Source organism: Stegodyphus dumicola, chromosome 3 (genome assembly GCF_044657685.1).
Source record: "Stegodyphus dumicola isolate Sdum_Otavi_A_Nest chromosome 3, ASM4465768v1".
Classification (NCBI taxonomy): Eukaryota; Metazoa; Arthropoda; class Arachnida; order Araneae; family Eresidae; genus Stegodyphus; species Stegodyphus dumicola.
The window spans coordinates 268,544,370-268,555,376 of NC_140770.1; the positions used below are offsets into that span (position 1 = coordinate 268,544,370).

The following is an 11,007-nucleotide window of genomic DNA, read 5'->3' on the forward strand; positions in this document are numbered from 1 at the left end:
AAGGATTTATTACCTGACAAATCTAATGGTTGTAAGATTTTTGTCAAACCACCAAGAATTATTGTTACGGTCGTAGACAATTTTTGACATCTGGTTTCCACTGACTCAAGTAAATGAGCATGCATGGAATCCATTATCAATAACTCTTTTGGTTGGAAAAAAGATCCCTTATGACACTGCCAAACTTTTTGTAGCCACTCATGCATGATTGTTTCGCACATCCAGCTGCTCTCGTTTGCACAAATAATTACGTCATTAGGAAAATCTCCTTTAGGAATAGTCTTTTGTTTAAAAATGATCATCAGCTTCAGCTTGTCACCGTTTGCGGTACAAGCTAACACACATGTAAATGACGTTCTTTCATGTCCCGTTGTAAGCACAGATACAGTTTTTGCACCAGTTTCATCAACAAATCTGTTTGCAGGAGAGGCGAGAGCTAACGGCGTTTAATCCATATTTATTATCTGTGATCAAAGAAGTTTTTTTTTTTTTTTTTTTGTTAATAATATCTGTCACATATTTTAGAAAAGATGCCTTTTTATCCTGCCAGTCCATTGGTAATTGTTGCCCGACTGTTGCTCTAGTAGGCACAGAAATATTTTCTCTTTTCATAAATCTGCTACACCAGCAAGGCCCTCCTTTGAAATCATTTATGTTCATTTGTTTTGCTATAAATTTTGCTTGTAAGCGAATTTTTACAGTCAAAATTGCCATTCCCTTTCCTTGTTGCTCCTTTATCTAGTTTGCAAGGTCGTCCTCTAGATTTGGCCACCTTACAGTACCACTTCTTTTGGTTCGTTTCTGTTGTGGCATATATTTAAGTTCTTTTTCACTTTTCCAACATCGAATACATCTCTCGTTCACTTCAAACTCTCAAGCTGCTGCTCTATTTCCAATTTGTTCAGCACGTGAAATTACATTAAGCTTAAAACCAGCAGTATAGCTTCTGTGCCGTTTAGGTGTCATTTTCAAAAATTTTCCGCTCCCTTCTTACTTAAAAACTATCCAACAAGTACTTGTATCCAAACTGATGGGATCTGTATCTGGCAGAATGCCAAGAAAAATCTATTCATGCTGAAGGGGGAATATGTCAGAGTTCGCTATTGCGAGGCAGGTGGAGTCGTGTCCGCCTTTGAAAAAAATTGCAGAAAAGGCAGGGGTGGGGAGAGGATGGGTCCTGGAAGATTCATTGAATGGCAGAAGAGAGACTAATTGATTTGAAAGGGGAAAGAATGTTATTGTTCTGAGATCCCATTTAGGGTGAATAAGGAATGTAGGTCTGTTCAAGGGAAAGACTGTAAACAAAATAATGTTCGCAAAAAGCAACTGAGTGGTCTTTTGTATGGGAACAGCACCAGTCTATGTACAATGACAAAGCCATCCAAACTATGTACAATGACCATCATAGGAAATATTTTATTTTTGATGCACCTAAATGCCGCACCCACTGAAAATTTAAGTTTTAAATACATAAACACAGCGGCATTTCTTCCAGAAATTACAGTAAATAAAATGCAAAGAGATAAATTAAAATTTAATACGTGATTTTTAATATAATTTTATTGTTAAAATAAAATTTTTGAGATAAAATTTATACTGAAATTGTTATTCAATTACATAAAAGAAGTGCCGTAGCCTTCTTGTTCAGGGCTCCGATGCATTCCGGCTAGAATTATGATTTATTACAAAAACTAAGAAGCACCGGAGCCGAGATCCGGTGGGTTCCGGCCCAATTTAAGTTCTTTAGGTTAAGCAGGGGGGGGGGGGGAAGTTCTTTTATCATCACAAAAAATAAATATATTTAAAGTATAGCTGATGAAAATTTCAGGGCGAAACAGAATGAGGGTATGAGTGGGTGGAAACAAAAAATGAATCTTGGTCAGACAGAACGTTCTCTTTGACTGCGGCTCTCTGTTTATATAATTATAGCCATCAAGCAGATGTGTGTCAGGGATAAATGAGTCCTGAATCAGACTTCTAAATGTAAGGTTGCTGGTTGTGCTTCCCCCCATTAGTGGATACTGTGGGAAGAATGATGTATAAGACATGCTTGAGCAGTTTTATCTCAGTATTTCACTCTTATTGTACTCGCTGTCACTTAACGCACACTTAAGAACACAAATTTTTCTTCCTGCGAGGATAACTAACTGTAAGCATCCATAACAATACACTAGATACGATGGCATGGAGAGAAATTTACGCGTTCCTAAACAAACATCCCCAAATTTATTGCCCTTCTTAAAGGGAAAGGTTTCCGCATGTGAGTGAGGGAACTTTACTTGAATGTCTCGTGTTCTCATGAGTTTGTATTTCTAGGGAAATAGAGTATTGCATGGTCTGCTTATTGTTAAACTAAAACATTAGGAATTCTAAATTTTTCCCCTTTAAATTGTGGTTCAGTTTTATAAAAAGATGTACCGGAGCTCATCTTAATTAGGGCTCCGGTGCACTCCAGCTGAAATTGTAATTTATCTTAAAAATTGAGAAGCATCGGAGCTGGGCTCTGGCATAATTTAAGCACTGTTAAGAATTGAGAAAGTACACATGGCATGCCATCAATAAACCAATAAAAATGTGATGTTAAAAAATTATAAAAAATATCACAAAGAAATTCCAAACAATAAGAATTTATGAAGAAGAAAATTTTGAAAAATCATAATTTTACCTTTGCACCTACTAACAGTCCCAAAGAAATTACAACTCGTTTTCGTATCTCAGGATTATCTTTGGGCCATATGTATGAAAACATTTTCTTTACTATAGCCCATCCTTTAACGTTTTCACTAGGTAGTCCAACCTGAGCTATATATAAACTTGAAGCACCAGGATGAAAACAAGGCCGAATTGTAGATCTCCCCGCTTGCGACTGAAAATGAATTATTTTCATCATTAAATATAATGCATGATAACAATTGTAATGAATAATTAATACAATGATCAACTCACCTTCCGAAATAATGAGGGTCTAACAATTCCATAATGTTTAATGGTAAAATTTCTAATCTGCAGAGGAAAAAAATATATTTTACTATGCATGCAGAAACTATCAGGTTACCAATTATATATATAAAATTATATACATATGTGCTTCCTTTTTTGTATACAGCACACTACTATATAAAAAAAATTCATCTAATAGCTTTCAATAACGTATAAATAACATACATATATAATAAATTGATTACTAATATGATTAAGACATTTTCTGGCTACTTTCATGCACAGCAGAATTACCTTAAACAGACATATAATTCTAATTTTGCCCCAGGCTACATAAAAGTATGTGTGATACCACTGACCTCTTTGATGTAATTTGCAATAATGATTACCAAGATTAATGTATGAATGCAGCCAACGACTAACTATATATATGATGCTATCTTTATTTATATATATTCCTTAATATAGTTTCATACAGCATTCCCTTTATGAAACACTAGGATACACCCTCTGGTTCATAATACAGAAAACAAGAATATTCTGTGCTGCATAAAATAAATCGAAGATATTATCATCAGTAAATTAAAAAATGTGTCACTAATTATTGTTTTTACGTAATTAATTAATTTTCATGATCAGTGTTACTAAATACGTAACGAGAAACCCAATTTTACTCTATTACCTGAACAAAGCTGAGCGATTTCAACTTTGTTTTTGATTCTTGTGTTACACTAGAAAACGACTTAAAAAATATTTTTAAAGAGTTTGCTTTCTTTCGTTTTTCGCAGCTTAGAATTGATTTTGAATAACATAATTTCGATGTTTCCTGTATTGATGACAATTTACTGTACCGACATATGGACGCAGCCATATTTAAATGATAAAAGTAAAAGTTTTTTGTTTAGTCAAATACTGAAATTTTATCAATAGATTTTCGGTTACATTAATTATAAATGTTTAAATCATTTGAACACAAATATTTTCTTCTTCATTAAGAGTATTAGTTATTTAACATATAAATTATTGCTTTAGTTATAAGATTAATGACAACAGTTTTTTTTAGAAAAATGCATAATGCTTTTCGGCAACAGAGCGTCTGTTTTGGTACACGGTGTTAATTTCGCTTATCGTTTGTTGTCGTGTGTAGAACAAGCTGTATTTCATTTTTCAGGAAAATTAGCTCGTAATTTCGTTTGTTTTGAAATTTTGTTTGACGCTGGAAAAGCGAAGTTATGTCTACGCCAAAGAATGAAGGTCTGTTATCATCCATGTCATCAAAAGGTAAATATGAAAAGTTTAACGTTTGTTATTTGTTGTTTTTTAGATTTCTGAGTTTAACATCAACTGTAATTTATTTTTTTTAATTCTGTGTATAATGTAGTCTTCTGTATCAGTCTTATACTTCAATAATTAACGCAAATTGCGAGCAAATATTGAAATTCGTAAATAATAAATAGGGGTGTCAACGTAATTGTTTAAATGATTTTTTGGTCTGCAAAGTTTTGAATACTTGTGAATTTTTTCTTTTTAATACCTTTCGTAGATATTAAATGCAAGCATTTCTCTTTTTATAAAATATTTACATGTTACCCGTATTAATTTTTAGCTGATCTGCGGTTATGATGGTAACTAAGTCAAAATTCATGTAGCATCTATTAAATCATCAATATTCGGTACTTTTTTGTTATCGGAATCGGATTCAGGAATGTATGTATGCTTGTATACATATAGATACATACATATGTGTATTTCTGAATGCGGTCTCGATAACAGAAAAGTACCTATTTTTCTAAACTGGTGAATAAAATCAATGTTCATGAACATCTGATTTTTCTTTTCATTTGATGAGCTATAGCAAGACTATATCTTGAAAACCTAAGTTCTTAAACTGATATGGGGGAGGAGAATTTGAGTTACCTTTATTGCTGAAATGTTATATGATTAAAAACCTTTTTTTCATTAACTGAAAATTTTATTTGTCACAGTTAATATATATAATTGTAAAATACTATTTGTATGTTCGCTAGCTTCAGACAATTTCGTGATGCTTGGAAATGAGTTTTTTTTTTTTTTAAATTATTTTCGACAGGCGGGCACTTGTCTTGCTTACAAATTTAGTACTCTGATAATTGAAAAATGCAGTATTAGCTGGTTATTAACCCGTAACAGGGAAGATGAAAAAGTTGAACATAACGGGACGTGTGGTCTCAGAGACCGCGCATTATAATAAATTTTTAAAAATCGTCTAATTAAAATATCATTATGATATTTCACTTAGATGTTCTTTGAACATTTTACACTGAAAAGAAAATATGTTTTTACACTTTAATGTGAAATTAAATTTTTCACAGAAAATTTCCCCATAGCCTTAAAGTTTTCGATGAAAATCATATGCTGCACTAAATTCTATAAAACTAATAATAAGAATGCATTTATTTTGAATTAACTATTTTATCTATATTATGTAAAATTTAAAGCAAATTTTAACCGGAGAAAATTGTATGGGGCACAATGCAGAAAAATTTTGACAGTACCTGAAATATCAGTATCTCACTGATTTTCTGATAGTAAACAATTTAGTTTTCGTCTTCTTTAGCACATTCATTACATAACTTTTGCGTGCATTCCAAACAAACAGGGTCTTGGCAAGATAAACATAAACATTCTCCTACTACTTCTACAGGAATGGGCAGAACATTTTTCATCTAAAGCATCAACACCACCTTTGGTTCTGTTATAAAAAACAATTATTTCAGGTTTCTGTGTTTCCGAGTCTGTTTCTATTGAATGATGACATCAAAACCACTGCTCGTCTTTTCTTTGGAACAAATGAAATCAAGGTTATGTCCTTAGTGAATCCATACAATGCTGAATTCTGGGTTGATCTTTACATTATGGTAACTTGGCGTTTTTTTGGCGAAAATTTGGCGAACAACTCTCCTACAGCAACCCTCTATTTTTTTTTCCCGCCGCTATTTTGTCTTCACGAAGTAAAGACATATTTCTTTTCTTTTTATCTACTGAACACTTCTTCCAACAATCTACTAGTCGAATTACACTTATGCTAGAAATTTTATCTAACAAAACTGCTTAATCATGACAAATATTCACTGCAAAATTGGGAAAAAGTGCACAATACCATACTCCTTACGCGTTTTTCAAAATAACACATACACATAAACCGTGTACACGCCGACTTATTTTTACATAAAAAAACATCCCAGAATTGCACAAAAATGGCATTGCGCACTCTCTTCACTATATCCATGTACACTGCTTTTTTCTCATAAATTAGAAAAATTTCACGAAAATACATGACAATTTTCTCAATCTTTAAACCCGGTAAAAAGAACATATATGAAATTACCTGATAGCGAAAAAGTATTTACCCTTTCCAAATAGGAACATTTCCACATATAAAATAAATAAAATATCCAAAAACTTTTACCTCTAAATCATCTGTTATATTACGTCACCAACGAATTCATACCGCAACCATTACAAATACTTAGTGTCAGATATTTAAATTATTTCCATGCACGTTTACTTCAACTAAAACGTATACCAAATTCCTACAAACATAAAATTCACAAAATAACTATCATTTAATTAAAATATAATTAAATTCAAAAACACTACTTAAAATATAAATGAGCACATACATTAAATTAATAAAAATTACCTTACAATCCTAATTACTTTAAACTAAATCATTGCTAATAACAATTTTCCCAATAATACCAAATTCCTTTACTTCCACCTTACATTTAGAACAATGCATAAAAATAATATCCTCAAATAATTAAAAATACTAACTTACCTAATCTTCTTCAGAATCTTGATTACGTGTCCGATAAACTTTTCTTATTTCCTCCGCTAAATAAAAAGCAAGCGTATGTGCGCCTGTTTCAGGATCTTTAAAATCATACTTATAGTTCACAGCAAGGTACCAGGTAAAATAAATAACTTAATAAAGCATCTTTATTTCTATCTCGTACAACCTTAAAAAAACATTTATTACTACCCTTTTCAATACCACTAAATACCCATTTCGAATTCACTTTAGTTAGGGCCATGGGATCCAAAAATTCACGAACACTGTTTCACACAACACAGAATAAAGCCAAATACAAAATTTCCAGATTTTTTCCCGATTTCCCCCCTTTTCCGATTAAGAGCATTTAATACCCCTTTCTCATGTCGATTTTTAATAACAGATGGTGCTACGAACGTTGAGCGCTAAAGACTCAAATCTGTAAGACTACCTACAGTCCGGTTACTATGGCAACGACGCTTCCCTTTCTTTGTACTCGTTTGGCGGGAAAGTGAGTAAGCCATAAAACACTTAAACACATCCCCTCAGTTGAACAAAAGGACCTGCTGTCATTTCTTCCATCTGTGACTCAGACTGCAGGGTATGTTTTGAACAGGAATAGAACTTTTTCACTTTTGTGTTGAATGAAAGATATCTATGAGATACGTGCAGCAGTCGCTATTTCTTTTTGCAAAATTTGTTCATCATGCTTTTCAATGTTGCATAATGTTTCATAATTTGCCGTTATTCTGCGGAAGAAAACAGTTTTTAAAAATAACTAGATTTTTAAGCATTTCGGTAATTTCATCGCGACATAAAAATTATATATAAATGAATTTATACTTGATGATATGTGTATACATATATAGCATGCACATAATATTCCATTTACTTATCCATCCATAATATTCCATAAATATGTGTTAGCACTTTCCAAAGCTTTATATATATTTTTTACTTGTATTATAAAATCGTATAACACTCCTAACTATTATTTTTTTATTTCAAAAGTGGATAAATCATTATCAAATTTTTCTAGTACACGGCACATTATCTGAGATCCGCTTTGAATGAAAACTACATAAAGTGTTATAATGAACAATCAGTTTCAAGATTTCACTTGATACTGAAATGCATAAAATCAAATTGCGTTTCTATGTTTCAGGTTTATAAAATACAGCTGATAATTGAAGGGGTAAAGTACATACAAGCTGATAATACATGATAAGGGGGAAGAAATTCCTAAATTACAAAATTGAATATTATATTTTACTAAAGTAAAATGATACATATTATAGATACATCTTAAAAAAAACGATAATATTTATATATATATTGTATATCATATATATATATATTATATATTTATATGTATATGTACTCTTTTCCGGATGCAACTGTAATTACGTACTGAGCTGGTTTATCATCTTCCTGTAGCAACGCATTTGGATTTGCTGTGAATGAATTTGTTTCATTGAACAGGAACAAATAGGAAACAGAATATTGAAAATTGAATTTGTTTTAAGCATTAGTAATTTATATATGTTAGATTGACTAAAAAAAGTATATTCATGCATAACGTATAAATAAGCGAAGTGAATACTTTTTGGCAATCATCTTTCTAGGATGATCATTTTTGAAAATAACCAGTACTGTTGATAACATAAACACCGGTACGATCTATCTGCCTAAGGAAAAGGATGCCTTCGTGGAAGACTTTCTTAGGGGAATTGACTCCTATGCACGTTACACAGGGTAAAACCACGAAAGCGCAGCCAGTCGGACCGAGCTACTGGTGTTCAGCTACTTTACTGCTTCGTGCCTCATTTCAGAGCGGATTCACTATATATGAAACAGAGCAATGTGCTGTTACCGTATTTAGCAGCCTGCCTTTTTCCTTGACCTACCATAAAAAAATAAAATAGCAAAATTATAACAGCGTTTCTAAAAAGATGCTTTGCTATATTCTCATTAAATCTTTATCATTTTGCGCTACTAAAAACGAAGTACGATTATTTCAAATTCAAAATTTTATAACATTACTTTACAGAAAGTGATCTCATGTCTTCTAAAAATGAAACCCCACATCTGTTTCTATCCAAGCGGCTTACTTTCTAGACAAAGTAATTTCAGTGTAACGTACGTTCAGTTTTATCTAACTTTGAACGGAAAAAAAAAAAAAAAACTATGTACATAACAGGCAAAGATATTAACAACACATAAATTTACTCAATTATATTGGATTACCAGAGGAGAAAAAAATAATCCGATGAGATAATTCTCTGAGAATTCATAAACGCTAAATTAAGAATAAATTTTATAAAATGTTTGCTAATGAATACATGTATTTGCATAGTAAGTTTCCTTTTTTTAAAATCTTTCCATCTTTATCACGTTTATCGGAGTGTCATATTTAACTTCACAATTATGCTCCGAAATTTCATTGCTGTAGATTGGATGATTACCAATATATAATCCTACTAGTAACCAGAGCCAGTATTAGAGGTTTTTGCTGCTCACTACAATATCTGTGGCTCTTACTTCTGCCACGTGCCGCCAGTGGCTGAGTGGTTAAGAATATTGATTACTGGAAGTTAGACCTGGTTTCGGTTCGATCCCAGGCGAACCAGCTGGCTGCATGGTTTGTTTTCCTGTTGTGCAACATGAATACGAGCCAGTTTCCTTCAGCAATTAGGCTCACCCTCGCCCAAGCGGTTAAATCGCTGAACACTGGTAGTTCCGACCTGGGTTCGAATCAAGGCGAACGGGCTGGCTACATGGGCGTTTTCATAATCTTCCCCGTGTGTAACGTGTATGGGGAGCTTTGCTATAAACTAAACTAAGCCTTCAGAAACTTCCTCCACGGAGGCATCTGCTATCTGCCACCTCGTGGCTTTGCTATATTCAAAGAGCCTAACCCAATTTTAGCACTCAGTTCCTCTCTAAATTCTAGCGGGCGAGCGCTAAAGTTGCCTATTACTGGTAGTTCAACCTCGGCACATTATCTGAGTTCAGCTTTGAATGAAAACAACATAAAGTGTTATAATGAACGATTAGTTTAAAGATTTCACTTGATACTGAAATGCATAAAATCAAATTGCGTTTCTACATATCAGATTTATAAAGTACAGCTGATAATTGTAGGAATATCAGGTTCATAAAGTACAGCTGATAAATACATAAGTGGGAAGGAATTCATAAATTACAGAATTTAATGGTTGTAACGAAAATTTTAAACACGAACGTTCTTCATAAAGTTAGGGGAAAAAAAAAAAAAAAAAAAAACAGTCAGTACCTTTAGTGCGGGTAGTAATCACTACCAAAAATCTATGCTTTTCTGCCAATGTTTTGGTAGTTTTTCAAAACCTTCGGCCCGGAAACTTGGTGGCCCGAGTCCAAACACAGGTCAACCTCATTTCGATGTCTTGTGCAGAAGTGAAGATAGGACCAGCAACATGTAGCTGCAAGTGTAAAAAAAGGTAGAAGTCCGAACGTGCGATGTCGGGGTTATATGGTGGGTGTGGTGAAAGATCCCTTTCGAGTCCGTACAGATGCCAGCCGGTGAATGCAGACACGTATGGTATTATCTTGATGGAAATTAAAATAAATTTATTTTTCAACACAAGTGACTATCTGGTCCAGAACTTTAATTTTGCGTTGATATTCGAGAAGAATAGTACAGGCTCGAACACGTCTGACCTTATCTGCTTGAGTCAGCTCATGCGGCGCACACCTGACGTTTATGTGATGCATAGTGCGACTAATGGAGAGATTCATTTTTATGGGGACCACCAGCGGACGAGCGGTAAAGTCGCTGAACACTGGTAGTTCGGTCCGAGGTTCGAATCCCGCGAACGGCTGCATTGGAGTTTTCGTGGTTTTCCCCCTGAGTAACGTGTATACGAGCCAGTTTCCCTTAGAAAGCCCTCCACGAAGGCATCCTTCCCCTTAGGCAGATAGCCCTAGTGTGCTTTGCCATAATTAAATACACCAACACCAACCATTTTTATGGATAATACCACGGCAATCTCACCAGATCCAAAGCATGATCTTTTCGTTAGTCAAACTACGCTTTGCGACGCTGCCGACAGGCTCACCGGGCGCAGATCAGCTCCCTTTTCGACCTGTATTGTTTGTGTAAACTTGTCTAACTTTGAACGAAAAAAAAACTATGCATATAACACGCAAGGATATTACAGAACATAAATTTACTCAATTTTATTGGATTACCAGAGGAAGAAAAAATACTCAGA

At 33.6% G+C, this 11,007-nt stretch overlaps 1 protein-coding gene across 1 annotated transcript in view; it reads right to left on the minus strand.

The window, feature by feature from the left end:
• ABCB7 (ATP binding cassette subfamily B member 7) overlaps positions 1-3,826 on the minus strand; it is a 64,464-nt gene extending 60,638 nt beyond the window's left edge. The window contains exons 1-3 of the mRNA XM_085814124.1: positions 3,623-3,826; positions 2,947-3,003; positions 2,666-2,866 (exon numbers count right to left, since the gene is read on the minus strand). Of these exons, the coding sequence (XP_085670250.1) occupies positions 2,666-2,866; positions 2,947-3,003; positions 3,623-3,811 (447 nt within the window). The 5' untranslated portion in view covers positions 3,812-3,826. The remainder of the gene's footprint in view (positions 1-2,665; positions 2,867-2,946; positions 3,004-3,622) is intronic.
• Positions 3,827-11,007: the final 7,181 nt, after the last annotated feature.